The sequence below is a fragment of the Haemaphysalis longicornis genome, unplaced genomic scaffold (genome assembly GCF_048455015.1).
Source record: "Haemaphysalis longicornis isolate Haplotype H1 unplaced genomic scaffold, Haemaphysalis longicornis Haplotype H1 scaffold_6, whole genome shotgun sequence".
In the NCBI taxonomy this organism is placed as follows: Eukaryota; Metazoa; Arthropoda; class Arachnida; order Ixodida; family Ixodidae; genus Haemaphysalis; species Haemaphysalis longicornis.
The window spans coordinates 47,113,179-47,129,814 of NW_027526407.1; the positions used below are offsets into that span (position 1 = coordinate 47,113,179).

The window sequence follows — 16,636 nt, forward strand, 5'->3', positions numbered from 1 at the left end:
GTTGTGGCGCTTTGTGGCGTGTTTAAATGACTGCATACTGTATGAAATAGCCCTTAAAGTAGCTGCAGAGGCTAAACAAAACAATATCCGCTAGAAGAAGCCGATTTGTCGGCTTTCTTTTGAGCGAGCTGTCGCGGTGGTCGCGGCGTGGGACAGACGCGGGGCCCCGAATATTTATATACGATCATCACTGACTGTGTTGGTTTTCTAGTGCAGGGGTCGTCGAATCTGAACGCCGACACGACAGTTTTGACTTCAAATGGAGTTAGACAGCGAGACAAGAACAGAGAATTGGCGTCCTCCAGTTGAATTGCCCGCTTCCACGCCCCCCCTCCTCCTCCCCCCCCCCCCCTCGATTTACCGTCCAGCCCTCCGCCGTTTCGGCTGCATGGAACTCCGCCGTTGCTGACCCTCATTCTAGGCTATTAAGTGCGAACTGAAAATGTATGCTGCAAGAGCATAATTAAGTAAAGTGAGAGCAAACAAGGAAAGCGAGTGGCCTCTTAGTTCGCCCGACCACTTTGTTTTACGGCCCCGAATATCGGAATCGCAAAACAGATTTGACGCTTCTGACGGTCGCGGCATTTTGTCACTGAGACACGCAACAAAACGGCAAGCTAACGCTGCACCATGTATTCGTAACGGCGACGCAAACGAGCACTGTTTAATGAAAGTGCACGCATAGTGTGCAAGTACGCAAAAGAGCGGCGCACCGCAGCAGGCGAGCCTGCGGTCCGCCGGACTCGCTGGCTTTTTAAGCGCGATCATCGCCGCTTGCGTCACTCTTCTTTTTTGATCGGCTGTTTTTGAGAAGTCTTGGTCACCTAGATATTAGTTTAAACTAGAAATTTTACTTAAAATTTCACTTCGTACGACCATCGATAGGTGAACCTGCGAGTAGCAGACGCCGTCACGGTCCCGGCACTTTCGTCGGCGCTGTAAACGTGTTTAGTGCTGCAAAGCTTTTTCCCCTAATGCCAAGTTGATCGCTGAAATAGATCGGACGCGTCGGGGATGAGCTGGTGACCACGTCGCAGAATAAACGAGAGCGTCGAGCTCATTTTGCTTCTGTCAACACGGGATCCTATGGGACCCACGCAGCTTTGTACTACCCGGAAGTACTGCCCGGAAGCCGCTTGCGCAGCGCCCCCTGGGCAGCGCAGGAGGCCTATAGGGACCGGTCACTGCTCAGAGGGCGCGACGAATAAGTACACCCAGCGCCGCCCCGCGCAAGCTTGAGCTAACTTTGGGTCGGTGAGAGGCAGACGGCGGCCGCGCGTTCATATATTCGGCACCTCTCGGTTTGTTTTTGCGACTCTGAAATTGTTTTTGAAAGGTGTCTCGACCTTGCAAACTGTTCTGGCAAATAGTTTCCCCGTGTCCAAAGTGCTTCTGTGCGATTTTCGGACAATTACGGGGCTGAACTACTACTGTCGGCCTCGCGTGCGCGAGAAGTTAGAGAGATTGTACGTTCCCGCGCGCGTGTGCGCCGTGAATGAAATTTATGGGACAGAAATCGTTGCGAAGTCCCATTCTCAGCGATGGAAGGTTATTTACAGCGCCAATTCAGGTCAGTAGCCAGCGTATACAACGGCGCTCCACGACAGAAGCGTGTTTGTGTTATTGTTTCCTCGGTTCGCGCAACCACACTACAGTTACTTTTTCGGTTGCCCTTCTTCAGCTCGGTTGGTGTTGTCACTAATTAACAACGCATTCCAAACGTTATTAGCTGTTGACAAAGTAAACGCAGTTTCACACAGTTCGAAATCTGCTGCGGAGCGGCGGTTGTTTTTACGAAGATTCCGTTTAGTTTCGACTTCTATCTTGTGTGTAATGTTGGAGTCGTCTTAGCGGCTAATTGTGATAGTTTATTCAGGCCGTTCGGAATTCTCCACAAAAGTATTTCCTCCTCCTCCCCATCCTCTGCTTAAACAATAATAGCCTAAACTTTCAGAGTACACAAAACGCATTAAAGAATTCTCCTCCTCATCCTCTGCTTAAACAATAATAACCCCAACTTTCAGAGTACGTAAAACGCTATAAAGAAGTCAGCGCGAGTGAATGCAACCTTGCCTTTGATAGCTTTCCACGGTCTCTCTTCACTCTAAGAAATCGGGGGAGCAGTTGAAGAGTCCAACCGTCATTGTACTCTTGCAAGCGTTGGTGGACTCCCCTCGAAAGCTGCGGGGAGTTGGATGCAATGCTCGCTCCCCATCAGGAGGAGAGCAAAACTGACCGCGTACTCTTCTCGTGCGCGGCGGAGTGCAGCCCAGTTCTGCTCCCGCACCAGTGAAGAGTAAACCTGCGCATCGTCTCCCATCTCCAGTACGAAGAGTAGAATTGCAATTTCATTCTTGTCCAGTGCGGGAGTAAGCATGGAGATGCACTCCTGCCATCGGCGCACACCAACTCATCAGCGATGTTTTATTTGAATACGAATGTATTATATAAAGCGGTTGTGTAAAAAGCGCCAGATTACTTCTGCCGCGCATTCTAAACGTGCAAGAATATGAATTCGTGTAACGATTGCTTGCAGCGTTCAGTGGCGGCAGGCGGCAAACCGAAGGAACTAATCTACGGACCGCTGCAGACGGTCGCTTTGAAAGAGTTTGATAGACGTACGCTTGTCCCGCGCCTAGTCGAGCTGAAAAAACGGATTGTAAATCTGAGATCGATTGAGAAAAATAGTGTTGCAAGAAGTGAAGTCCGCGCTCTTCTGATAGCTCAAGCTGCAAGCGCAACACGAACCCGACCCAACAACCGTGGCTAGTGTCGCCGAGATAGGCATGTACATACGATAGCTTTTATTAGGTTAAATAAAGGAAATCCGTATACATAACTGGTATTAACAGCAATATGGGGCCTATCTGCAAGATCGGAGTGTGAGGAACAGGCGACACCACTGCGAGGCCATCTCAAATACACCCTCTACGGTGAAAACTATCTCGTCGGCTGACGAGCGACGATAAAAGCGTACACACCGATCGGTTGCTGGAACTCAAGCGCCTTTGTTAAGCAAAGAGAAATGATGACCCCCCACCCCGCGGCGGCGCAGTTGTGGATCACGCTACGTAACGCGTCATACATCCGGGAGATCAGGTAACGCGAACCACCCGAGCAAGCGTGAGAAAGGCACCTTCAGCGAGCCACGAAGTGCGCGTGTTCTGCAAAAACCTACACAGGCGCTGAACCCGCCAAGGCCGGACGGGCGACTTACAGGCCGCGCCAGACCGTGATGTCAATGTGCTACGAACGAAGTGGGCTTTCAAGCAGACGCTTCGTGCAACATGGGAAGTTGGACCTGCCCTTATCCCTTACCGTCATACTTGCTTCGACACAGTATACGACGCGTGTTGGCTAACTGCTGGCCGCTTGTGCGTCAGCGCGACATCATGCACACGCGAGCAAGTCGTATATTCGTTCATTCGTGCGTGCGTGCGTGGTACTAGTTTTTCTTTCGGACGAACATCACAGCGGCGACAGCGCTGAGGCCGATTTCGGAACTATGCGCACTGTGTAGCGATGCGCGCGCTATGGCCGGACTGTATCCGCGGCCGCCGCAGGCTTCGCGCCTTGAGCTTGGGATCTTTCGCAGCTATTACGACCTTGGATTTATCTACCGGACGAAGAAACGCTGGCGGGAAGTAGAGGTAAGCCATTAGTTAACCTCGTATTCTTGTCTTGTGTATTTAACGAAGCAGAGTTACTCTCGGTACTTCGGTCCGCGGAAGCGGTTAGTCCTAACGTTTTCGTGACTGATTTTGACCGTTGCTTAGTTTTGAAGGGCGGCTTTTGTACCCGTGTGCAAACAGCGTCGATTCTTGCACCGTTTCAATCCCTTTGATTCGTGAAGTGTTGGTATCCTTGCGGAATGTTTTCGCAGGTAGGAAGCATGGTCGCGCGAGTAGTCGCAGCGCTACGCTGTACTTTTAGCTCGGCGGCTAGGGTTAGAGTGGCGGCCGTGCAGTAGCTGTGGCTACCTGCGCGGCTCCAAAGAATTGCGTACAATAGGCTGAGTGATAGGAGCGCGTCTAGCGCGTGGTAGTCACTAAATTGCAATAATTTTAGTGACCGCCGCGCGTACAGCAGCAGACAGAAATGCTGTTCAGACAAGATTTTTACGTTTTGCTTGAGGGCAGGATGGACGGAAATGGGACTTTTCGGGGCGTATCACCGCACTGTTAAGGGGTAATTACATGCGTCTAAGGCGATGAGCGACGCGAGAAACCTCACTCAGTGTGTACGGCAAACAGGTATTGTGTGCGACACAGACAAGCGAAAATTTTTTACACAGGCCGCTGACGGCGGCGACAGCGGCAGGCGACGGGCCGTCGCCGTCGCGGGTTTATTCCCGGACAGAAGCAGCCCACAAGCGAGCGGCAGCAACGACGACGAAGGGCATTGGCAGCAATGCATTACTTTTTTTCGTTTGTCGCTGTTGCCCACACTGTTTGTTGTACCCATTACATTACTTTTTTCGCGTCGGTTGTCGCCGTCGCTCGAGCGTTCGAGCGTTCTGATCGTTCAATAACGAGCCTATTGGTTCTCATCAAATGTTGCGATCTGCAGCGTGCATGCAACGAAGCGTACTCGAGAATGAAGAAAACAGTAGCTATATGACCCATTAGCAACTTTTCCACGCTAGTCTTGTGAACGTATAATTGGCCCTACGTTGCAGTCGGCTGAGGACAAAATCCAATGCAAATTATTCAGGGATTATAACCTTACAAAAAGAGTTATGTTTCCTTAAATTTTGTGAAATGTTTTTATACCGGGAACGATAGCGGGGTAAACAGTTGAAGCTACGGACACGTAAGCACTAATGGGTTTGGGGCGCAGTGCGTAGGCAGACAGCTGTAGAGCGCGCTGTCTGACATGACATTGGCCAAGTGGTACAATGAGCGTGGTGGCATCCAAGGTCACCACATCCGCATCTAGACTGGTTACTGCGCCAAGCAGTATGGCATTCCAATACGGGTTCAGTCTCGGCGCAAAAACTAATCTATCACCCAATAAACTTCATTTAACGCTGTCAAACTCGTTAATAGTTTTTCATTGTAGAATTTATCTTTGCTGTCCCCTCTTTCTGTCTATGTAGGAACCACGGGAAGACGCTACTTTCCCGAATATTTTTTTTTTTGAGAGTGAGGGAGAGATCCCCGAGGCGTCAGCAGCAGTGGCCGTCGCATTCAAGATACTTCTCCTCACAGCCTTGGACATCGTGGATGGGTTCCCATTGCTGCTGTCTGTGTTTTGGCCGTTCATTGTGTAATACGCTTCAAAGGCGAAGCGCACCTTCTTGCTTCTGTAGACGTTACTTTGGCTCAAGCACGGTGCCCTGGTCGGTACTGTTCTGAAGGCCGCCACCAACATTATGAAGCAGTCAGCTCGAACGTGTTTGTTTTTAATACCGAGTTATGCCTTTTTAAATCTTACTAGCGCATCCTCATTTGAGAACCACCCGCGTAAAAAACCCAGTGGGAATGTTTCCTGCGGTTTCCTATTGTACCACCAAAATATATCTGTTGCAAAGTTGCCGTGTCAATGGCTTTGTATCTTTGTGTTGATTGCACCTTGTAATGCGTTAATAGTAATCCACGCTGAATTGTTTTAGTCCCAGATTTTTCTTTCGCAAAATTTATTTGTAAGTATTTTTTATGTGTGCTAAATAAGAGCTGGCTTTTCCAGTTCATGTCAAGCACTCACTGATGTACTAAGGCCATTTTGTTTTATGTTAATACTGTTAGCGATTCTCCCACTGCTGTATTTCTACTGACGCTTTTCGTGCTAATGCCAGTACCTTTTTATTTGTGGATGTTAATGTCATTTTTATCGTCATAATTTAATGTTTGTATTTCAGTGTTTTCAATTGCTTTGCTGCATTTTTATTTGTGAATTTTTCTTGGATGTATCCTAAATAGGCGCTACGCCTCCTGTGTGCATGTGGAGTAGGAACCGTTTTTATGCCGTGATATTTTAATTCCCAATAAATTGCATTTTGTGTTAAATTGCAGAATGAACCGATTGTTGTGGTATTTTGAAAAATAAAGTCTGAGCTTGTTTTTTCTTCTTTTCCGTGTTTCAAAATAGCTTGTCCTGTTTTGTTTGCTTGTAACTGCCTATAGTACCATCGTGGGGAAGGGGGGGGGGGGTCTAGTAGCAGGCGGAGCGAAAGCACGCTGCCTCGCGGGGAATAGCAGAACGCTCTTGAGGCATAACGAGATGCCTTCCAAGAGAGAGTAGTAGTACCCGTCTGCAGTATCCGGGAACGCCGCCAATAGAGCTTATTCACGCCTAAAGGGAGTGACGGAACGCTGCTTTGGAGATGGCATTGCAATTCCCACACAGGGTTCAAGAACTCCGCGTCGAAAGCAGCAAGTAAATCCCACGGGGAGTGTTTCGCCTCTCGTTCGGCCGCCACGCGCTACTCCTCGGAAGAGTCGCCCAATGCTTCCAAAGGGAGTGAAATATGGGACAAAAGTTTTTACTCCTAGTCAGAGTGCCCAGCACTCCTCGAGTTCTTAGAGTGTTGGAATGCGTGGCCGAACTATGTACACTTCGGGGAACAAAGTAGGGCAGTTAGCGGGATGCGTATTGACCGTCTTGACATTGCTTTTGGCATCACCCGCGAAGTGCTGTAAATGCATATTCTTGTGCCGCCTTTTGGTAGCCATTCGGTGCCGTGAATGTCGCTAAAAAAGGTTACTGCTGATAAAACAATCGTGGCGGAAGCGGTCACCGTGACGCGGCCTGGTCGCCGTCCCGGGCATCCCTTCAAGCCCGTTTTCTTTTGAGTCCGACAGACCACAACATGGTCCGGCTGGGCCTGTCGTGCTATGTCGGGGGGGCCCTGTCGGGCCAAGTTGGACGCCGAGGTCGGATTCGCTCGGCGAGCGAATTGTCCGGCTGGAGCCGTCCGGCTGGGCCGTCCGGCTGGAGTTGGCTCCGCCCATCGGCCTTCGGCAACATGGCGGCGGCGAGCTGCGGGGACGGTGTACGTCGCACAACTTGATTGTGATATCAAAAACGACAACGACTTGCAGAAGTTACGACAGACCACCCCGGTCCTGAGTCGGTACTGCGATACGCGTTTATCGTTCGTCTACTTCAAATGGTCGCGCTTTGTGTTGCAACTACTACGACGGCATGCGATTCATCGCAGCCCGCGATGTGTGAGAAACACTGAAAGCAAACGTTTTAGTTTTACGGCCCTTCGTGTCTGCGCTGCGCATAAACGGCAATCGTACTCATAAGTTTACTCCTTCCACTGACAAAAAATGCCATGACTTTCTAACTTCCTTGACTTTTCTTACTGCTAAAATCATTTCTTGCGACGCTTATTCTCCCACGGCTGCCCGAGCGAGAAACCTGTACATAACGATAGCAGGCTGCCTTTCGCGATTGTGGCTGTCCCTCGCGCAGCAGTTACGGCGCTGCCACTATCATTCTTTCCTGCAGCCTTTTGATCCTTTTGGACCTTGCAACTTGCAATTATAACTATGTTTCTTGAAAAACTTCCGCCACACAACGTCGAACCGCACGCAGCGCGTGTTTTTACGTGCGCTGAACGGCCGGTCGCGACATCCACCGACCCAGAGTTGCTAAGCGGCGGCGAGAGGCGGCGCTGGAGTCGCGCGCAAACTACAGTGTCCGGTGCCTATTGACGCTCGTATCTTTCTGGTCGAAGCAGAGAGCTCGCGCGAACGGCTTTCCATACACGACACCGGCCAACTGGCATAAGCGATACTGCTACTGAAGTTGAACTATTATTAACCGTAATAAAAATACGGCACATACGTACCAGTCTGTATTCGTCCGTGGCGACGGCGCTGACGAGGCAGCGGTGCCGACGGCAGGGCGTTCGTCTGTTGTGGCTATCGCGGAATGGTCGCTTTTCCGTCCACCGCGTATCCCACAACTCTTGCCGCTCGTGCACTTAGAAGCGTTGAGCGTTCAAGTGGTGTGAGGTTGTTAAATGCAAGCCCGAGCTCCTCAGCGAGAGTTTTGTTCTCCGGATCAGGCGATTCCATGACTAGGGCTGCGGGTGCACTAGGTTTTACTAGCATTTTTAAAATGGCCGCCGTCTCGGTCGACTCCCGCGTGTGGGTGCTATATGGAGTCGACATACTAAGTATCTGTTTCATGGACCGGCCCGTGTGACACCATTGCTCACGTCACCAAATGTGCAATTTTAGCGGGAGATTTAAAATTTTGGCTTAAATTGCCTTATTTCTCAGTGAATAAAGCATCATTTGCTTCCGGGAAAGCGCTTGGGGTACTATGAAACACCTAATCTTTCGAATAAAACAAACTTTTGTTTTCTCTTCATGGCTCCTTTAAGGAAATAAAGCTGGATGACTAAGTGAATTGCAGTGAATCAAAGGGGACCAAAGTTAAAGATGGCAGAGGATGACTAAATGATTTAAGGCACACGATGGGTATGACCGGAGTCCTTCAAGAAAAGCATTGAAGGACTCTGGTATGACTAAGCTAATTAAGTTGACTAACAATGACGAATAGCTTAAACATTAATTAATGTGGGTAATTAAGCAGACTAATTGAAGGGGCAAAATGTGGATTACTGAGTGAATTTCTAAAGATGTCAGTATAAGGGTTGCCGGTAAAATAGTCCCATAGGGAAAGGAAAAGAGATATGTCGACGGTGGATGTGAATTTTATTCAAGAAAGGGTGAAACAAAGTAAATCGTGCGACTGCCTCTGATCAACAGCCGCTCGGGGTTTCGTGTTGTCTTATGGATAACAAAAGAGGCTTCGTGAGTTTTTGACAAAGTTCCTCCATTTTTACTTTCCGTTCATTTAATTTTCTCCATCCATTGAAAGCCGCTTCCTCGCATGCTATAAAAGAATTGTAAATAAATTAACAGTGATTACAATTCTGATGATGATGATTCCCACAGGCACGCTGCTTCGTCGGGCGTCAGCTACTTCCGCGGGCCCCGAGACATTCCTTTGCTGCCACTCACCGTAGGCCGGGTGGTCGACAGGATGGCCGACGCCAAGGGAGACAACGTAGCCGTCGTGTCCTGCCACCAGGGCATCTCCAAGACGTACTCGCAGCTCAAACTTGACGTGCGTGCCTGCATACCATAAAGCAGCATTGAACTCTAAAAACACTTGGGGCGTTGCGAACTACCGTATTTTCGCGTGTATAACCCACCCATGCGTATAATCCACACGCCCACTTTCAGCCCGCGGGAAAAGAAAAAGAAAATCCTCGCGTATTGTCCGCATTGATACAGGCAAGGCTGCACCAAAGCTACTGCTCAAGCAACACATCACATACTATGCAGAGAGAAAAAAAGCGTATATTTAGAAAGCAGAATACACTGACTGAAAGGCGGAAGTCACAATTCACTAATAAAATTCAGTTTCTAGACCGCGCTCGTCCTTGTTTTTCCTTCCTTTTCCTTGTATGTTTTGCGCAATCGCTGACGTGGGAGGCTTAGTCAGTGTTACTACGTAGGTGCTTCAAGGCACAACGCGCATTGCCGTGTAGCTGCACTAAAGGAAAAACACCGCGTTTTATCCCCACCCCTACTTTGCCACTCAAATGTTCGCATTTTTGGTGCGGATTATACGCGCGAAAATGAGGTATATAAAAAAAAGAACCGCATACGGTGTCATGTCTTAGGGCCAAACCACCTGTACTTTTCCTTGACCGAATATATGCACTACTATAATCAAACTTTATCCCTCTCTACCTTTCGTGGTACAGTGTATTTTTTCTGCTGCGGAGAACCACTAGCAAATCTATGTTCCTTCCGTTAATGCGAGTGTGAAGGGTTCCGTGAATTCACATAAAGGCGTGTGTAGATCGACTTTTATGAGTGATGTGGGGACAAGTACAGTTTTTGAGAGCCGTCTGTAGAGATTTTTATGAAATGAATAAAATGGGTGGTTGGTAACACTGCGCACGACGCCTGTTCCACAGGTTGACCAGCTGGCAGCAGCGCTGGTCTCCCTCAAGTTACCCCCTGGCGCCAAGATCGGGCTTGTAGCGACGGACATCTACGAGTGGCCAGTCGTGCAGTTCGCAACCGCCAAGGCAGGCCTCGTACTGGTAAGTCCCCGTGCACGAGGAGGAGGAACGTCCATCGAGGAAAACGTCCCCTTTGACTTGTTTTAGAGCGCAAGCGCTTTGGAGGCCGCGTCTGCGGTTTCACGCCGGCGTCGTAACCCAGCGAACGATGGCAAGAACGAACAGTGATAGGAAATAGAGGAGGAGTGTCGCGAAATTGTTAGGCAGACGGCCGTTTGCCAAGGCGGCGCGAGACCCCCTTCCGAAAATGTGAGGGGCACGACAGTTGCCGAGTCCGCGCCGGTAACTTGTGTGAAAACCGGCCTCGGCGTCTGGTGGCGTCCAAGAAAGGAAACGCGAAACTAGGCATCCGCGAAAGCAGGCGTCTGTTGCTCTTTCAAGTTCTGCTTTTTGCGCGTTCATCAGTCCTTCAGGTCCTTCGGGTCCTTCGTCGTCGTCCTCGTCGCGTGCTCATCCGAAGCACGTGACATTTGCGCGGGAGGTTCAAACATGAAGTACTAGTGGAGCATAATCTACTAAAAAGGGAAAAAAACTGGTGTCGGCTATACACGTCACTCCTAAAGGGAAATACAAAGGCAACATAGAAAAAAGTCACCTTATTGTATAATTAAAAACAAAAAGAAACTGAAGTACATTTCGGTGATATTCTCCATGATGTCAATGGTACTTCCCTTTATATGAGGTTTAGGAGTGGAAGCAGTCGTACTTTTTACGTTTGATTTTTATTGATTCTTTTTCCTTTGATGAAGTAGCACACCCTAGGGTGGTATTAATTATAAGCGGGAAAGTCGCAATCCTAGCAAAACTTGTTATAGCATCATTATTTTCCAATAATTTGAGTTACGTAAACACCATAGTTCTGAATCCTAGATTTATGCAACCAGAATAAAACTAACCAGCATACGCAAAATGAAAATGTTAATAATTCTTATAATAAAAGTATTTAGCTAGATACATGCATCTTGGTATTCAGCTTAATAAAAACACCCCGAAATGAAGATGCTAAAGCATCTGGCGGAGCGGGGGGAACGGGTTCGAAAACTGCATCCTTCGCCTGAGATATACGGTTGACTAGTGATTTTAATCAAATTAGCATTATACAAGTTATCTCGGCTCACGGTGTTCAGTTCCTAATGTTCTGTCTAAACTTTGTTAAGTGGCAATGTAACTTTAAACTGTATTACGCTGTACTGCCCAACTTCAATTTCTTTTTTTTTTCTCATTTTTCACGCAGGTCAACATCAACACGGCGTATCAAGTTCCAGAACTTGAGTACTGCCTGAAGCTGGTATGTTGGCATATGTGCAACTATCTCCTCCGCTGGGTAATTTGTAGCGTCACCATGACCAAATGAGAGATAAAACCAGTGATACCTCTAGCCCATGTTCAATACCATAAACAAAAATTGGGCCGAAACACTGTGTCTGGTACATATCATGAGTGCGTAGCTTTACAGAGTAATAGTTTTCGCCATGCTTTTTTTAGGCTAGTGCCCCCGCTGATGCACAACAAGGTTATACACAGTAAATATTTGTATGCAAGGAGGTGTAAAGTCACTAGCCGCAGCGGTTGAGTTATGTGGCCCCGGCTTCGTCAGCAATGCCACTCATGCATAGGATCTACGGTTACCGTACGGCACCGCTGAGAGTGACAGCGCCACACCTAACGAGTTTCTTTGTTTTGTTTTTGTTGTGTTTGGGGCCGCTTGCAGCATCACAAGGCACAATATTCTACGTAACCACAGTCGGTTACGGACAATACAGGGACCCTGCAACACTCTTTGAGCAGTGCAAGTAAACCTGCGCAACGTTTAGATTACACTGCCAGGAATACCTGAGCCAAATATTACACGTGCACGTGAAGCGGTGAGCGCGCAAATCGATGTGAAAGACGCGGAAAAACAAACCGCTCTCTCTTCAGTTGTCCTCATTATGCATGGCCTGAGGGACGTCACATAGGCCATGGCTGCCCGATCGGCTGTCACTGGTCAACTTCGCGGCTAGATTCTCCCATTTCCGTCGTCGTCATCGCTGTGTACGAACCTCTTCTATGCCTGAACCTGTAGGCACAGTTTTGCCGTTTCTTTCGTGTTTTGAGTGCGAGCGGAGTTTGAGTGATGAGCTCAATACTTCCCTTTCAACGGGACCACTCGACTACAAACGTTTATTGCTTCAAAAACGCCCTACCAGCCCGAGCGCGCACTTGCGAGCAGGCACCCATGCCTGCTTTTTTGTGGCACCAGACCGGAAATAGGCCCCTCCGCATTGCGGAGAAAAGGAGAAAACTACCCGGCATGTGCTATATCGAAGGCCGCCGAAGAGAACGCCGCGAGCCGCCCCCCTCTCCGGGAGAGAGCGCGCAGCTTTCGTCGCGTTGCCCGCGGTCGAGTTGAGAGGGAACGATTATGCGCGATTTCTCATCGCGCGTAGTTTCGTTAATTGTGAACGGATCTTCATAATTCTTGCGGGAGGAGATTTCTGGTACAATAGACTTTATCCCAAAATACATTACTAGTAGTCGATGGCAAGTGTTGCAGGGTCCCTTTAAGCCTTTCCTGTACTTGGGTACAATATTTTTGTGTAAATTCAAATCACTGAATTGAGTTAGTGCAAACCACTGTGAAAACACTGCTTCCTCTTGAAGCCAAGCAAATACCTCTTGTAGTCCCTAGAAAGAGGGAGAGAGAGAGAGAGTGTGTGTGTCTGTGTTCGGCGGGGGGGGGGGGGGGCAGCGTGTGCGGGCGTGTGTTTGTGTACCCTCAAAACTACTGCCAACACTTAGGTTAGGACGTAACTATACAACAACTACGGAGATTAATAAATATGTTGAGTCTTCATCAAACGGATTTCATTGCTCTAGATGGAACGAGTAAAAAATGGTGTGTGCAAGAACTCGGACGTAAACATTGAGTGTTATCCCAGAAGGCTTAAAACATTTGCTTCGAAGAACACAAGTAAAAATATAGACAAAGTTCTGGTTTGTTTTCCAGCTGCACTAAAAATTTTAGAAGCCCGCAAAAATGTTTTCAGATGTGTATACCTGGTCACAGATTTATTGGGCAATTTCATTGTTTGTTACGTGAGACGGGATGCATATGTTTGGGAGAAAAGGCTGTATTGAGAGAAAAGGCTGAGAAGGATGTATAGCCACGAGCAAAAGTTAACAAAAGGAAAATGGCCCTTTTAGGTTATTTCTCTTGCTGTAGCAGCCCTACGAACTGCCGTGTGCATGTGAGATGTCGTATAGTTACTGAATTAATGAAGAATACAGCACATACGTACCCCGGGCTGCCACGCGGCAGAGAAATTACCCAAAATTGATGCTTTCGTCATCTGTAATCTTTTGTTCTTGTGTGTACCACCCCCACAGATGGAGTGCGAAGCGCTCATCTTGTCAGAGAAGTACCCTCGGTCTGACTACTACGCCATGCTGCTGGAGATCGCACCTGAACTTGAGCACTGCAAACCGGGCGAACTCAAGAGCAGAAGGTGCGTTTTATCTAACCACTCAGCAAACCCGTCTGCGATTGTGACGGTGTATAACTGACAGCATGCCTCTCAATTTCCGTTGCCGAAGAGACCTGTTTCCTGTTTTGCTACAGTAGAATAGAATTGTCTGTTAAGCGATTTTCATTGGGGACAGCCTAGGCAGTTGTATAATTGAGGCGTCCTCTGGGGATAATGTTAAGAAAGAACGGTGACGTGTAGATGGCTAGGAGGTTGTGGCAGTAAGAACTCTGAGGGCAAGTTAGGAGGCGAAGGCGTGAGTTTCGGCATTGGGCTAAGTATATACGCAGCTGTAGATGCTGGCATCGAAGGGCACGGATTATTACTAAAGCCACGTCACAGCGCATGCGCCGGGGCCAAGCAGAAGAACCCAGAAATTCAACCCAAGTGCTCAGCATAGCGTACGTTGGTTTATGTTTCAAGATATTATGCCCCCATTGCTAAGTACTGCTCCCGTTTAACACGGCAAGGAGGTCGCAGGCACTCGGTCTGAATAATATGTGAATAATTATAGCAGGAAAGCTTCATTGAGCGTACGACAGATGTCGCCACCTTAGTGTTAATAATGTTATAAATGGAAGTTGTTCTCTGGTGCATATACGGCCGGTCTGGCCACCACACTAGCCAGCACATTCACTTGGAACCAAACCCACCTAGATTTTGCCCGAGCACAATGTCGTTCACCTGCGTGGCTATTAAGCGCCCATAGAGCTCATGAGCCGGTTTGATTCTTTGGCCACAAAGCATGAGTCATCGCGTCATCTACGAAGACAGACATGAATATTTGAGCGACTCTTTTTACGAAGTTACTCTTGTTGTTGTAAACAAAATGCTCCGAAGAAAAGGGGATGGTGATGCACATAGAAAAATTGAAACTCCCACACTGCTCCGTGATATATCTGACTACGCCGCTTCTTTTGGCTGCCTTCGGGGCACAACTTTTTTGCAGGTTGCCGCACCTGAAGCTTGTCATCCTGCTCAGCAATGCCGCAAAACCGTTAGTACACCAGCTTTTTACGCTCAGTTTGTGGACTTTTAACACAAATTTACCAGTGATCGATGACTGCTCCGAAGGTCTAATGTTAATTCTGGCGTTGGTTATTGTTATTCCGGAGTTTAATATTATATCTCTGTGCCTATTGGCCGCACTGGCGGGTCGGACACCCAGTTCCTGTACCGCACCGAGTATACACCACTGTTAACAAAAAAGCTCGTAAAAGGGTAGTAACGGCTGTATTTACTAACTCCTTGCGAACTTTACTAACCCCTAGAACGGTATGTAAGTCCTGCCACTAAGTGTGGAACCGTCACTATTCTCGACTATGCACTTAGTAACTGCTGCATGTTTGATACTGCACTGTCAGTAACAAATTCTATGAATTATTGAACGTAATGACTACATCACTTGTCCCTCTCCAAATCACGATAAAAAGTTTTTGCAAATCCGCATGCTGACTTGTATATGGTCACATTAAAATGCATATTTTTAAAATTATCGGTAAAATACTTGATTTTTGCGGCAGTCCACCAACTCTATCAAATTACTTTCCGCTTCTGGCTATAAAAACAAGGAGAGCAGATGTATTTCTTAGGTAACTAAGGTGCACTCGCGCTCCTCGTGCATTCCTTTGGTTTTCTTGCTCAATTTGTTTGTTGGTTGTCTAAGTGTGATATGTGCGTGTTGAATATATTTATGTCCCGCTTAATAACGCTCAGCCGATACACATTGTCGCGCGTAGCTTTTTACTAGGTTATGCATGACCAGTTAGCCAAATCCACTAAGTACCTAGTTTACACTGGGGCCGGCAAGTAACTGGTTAGGTTAGTATTATGTTAGTAAGTGCCACGACCTTTTTTTTTTTAAGAGTGATGGTTGAAGCATCTGCGGGTAGGTACAATTAATTGCGGCCGTTTTGCTCGTGCAGTGATGCTGGCGTCATGCGGTTTACTGGCCAGTACCACTGCTGGACAGATACGCGGTCATAGCACCTCCAAGTGCACACTACCACTTTCGACCTTGCCGCGCACGCGCAGTCAAGCCAGTCGATTGCCCGGTTCCGTGCCGAGACCTACTGCCTCGTACCCGTTAAATTTGTGGGTGAGACAGTGAGCAGGTCACTGAAAGCCAAGCTAAAAGCCAGAATGCATTCGAAACACCCGGTGCTCGTGATGGAAGTTCGCCAGTGGCTCTCCTCAGTTGTTGTCGACCTACTACATTTTCGCGTTCAATAATTAACCTTGCATTACGTTATGTGCAGGATAAGCGACTCGTCTGTTTTTGAACAAACAATTACAGGGGAACGATAAGCTACAGTGATATACTGTTGCAAGCTACACCGGAAGACTATGCCAACATGGAGGCAAGGGCTTCGCGGATACATGCCGACGATCCTGTTAACGTGCAGCTTACTTCGGTAAGTACACATAGGGGGTCTTTCTGCGCAGGCTTTCCTCGAAGAATAGCTGTACAATCGGAGAAGAGGATAATTTGAAAGACGATGTGAAGAGGGACAGAGAGCGAGGAGAACAACGGGAACAGGGGCGGAAGGCTTACATGGGCAGAGCCCTGGAAACGCTATCGCCGAAGACACCATTTGCAGCTAGGAACCACATACGGAGTGGGTTTCCGAATATCTTTTGGTACTTTTATCTGGTGTCTTCTCTACGAGTATTTTATCATTTTAATGCGTACGCATACCTGGGACTCAAACCATAAAAATACTAAATCTCTGCCACACGTTGTTTGAAACCTCGGTGAGGTGAGCACGGTTCGAGGGAAAACGAATGGTTGTACAGCAAAGAATGAAGAGGACGCCTGATATCAGCATGCGACACACTAGTGCAGTGAGGGAGCCCGGCAGAGCTCTAATACATGGCTGGGCACACAAGTATTTGTGTTACGATAGGTCCGCGGCTTTTTGTCATAACCTATGGCTCAAGGTCAGCAAGAGGTGTAACTCAGGAAAAGGAAAGGGTGATGGCCACAAAAAAACGGTAGAGAGAAGGAGTAGGAAAGTGCAGTGCGAAGTTGATATCAGGGGCTGGATCAGCAGCCGGGCGTGGGGATGCA

At 48.1% G+C, this 16,636-nt stretch overlaps 1 protein-coding gene across 2 annotated transcripts in view; it reads left to right on the forward strand.

Moving 5' to 3' along the window:
• Positions 1-16,636, forward strand: part of LOC144142573 (medium-chain acyl-CoA ligase ACSF2, mitochondrial-like) — a 55,780-nt gene that overhangs the window by 25,367 nt on the left and 13,777 nt on the right. For both annotated transcript variants that reach the window (XM_077674169.1, XM_077674168.1), the window contains exons 2-7: positions 8,919-9,090; positions 9,953-10,081; positions 11,295-11,348; positions 13,430-13,548; positions 14,516-14,563; positions 15,863-15,980. In XM_077674169.1, the coding sequence (XP_077530295.1) occupies positions 8,919-9,090; positions 9,953-10,081; positions 11,295-11,348; positions 13,430-13,548; positions 14,516-14,563; positions 15,863-15,980 (640 nt within the window). The remainder of the gene's footprint in view (positions 1-8,918; positions 9,091-9,952; positions 10,082-11,294; positions 11,349-13,429; positions 13,549-14,515; positions 14,564-15,862; positions 15,981-16,636) is intronic.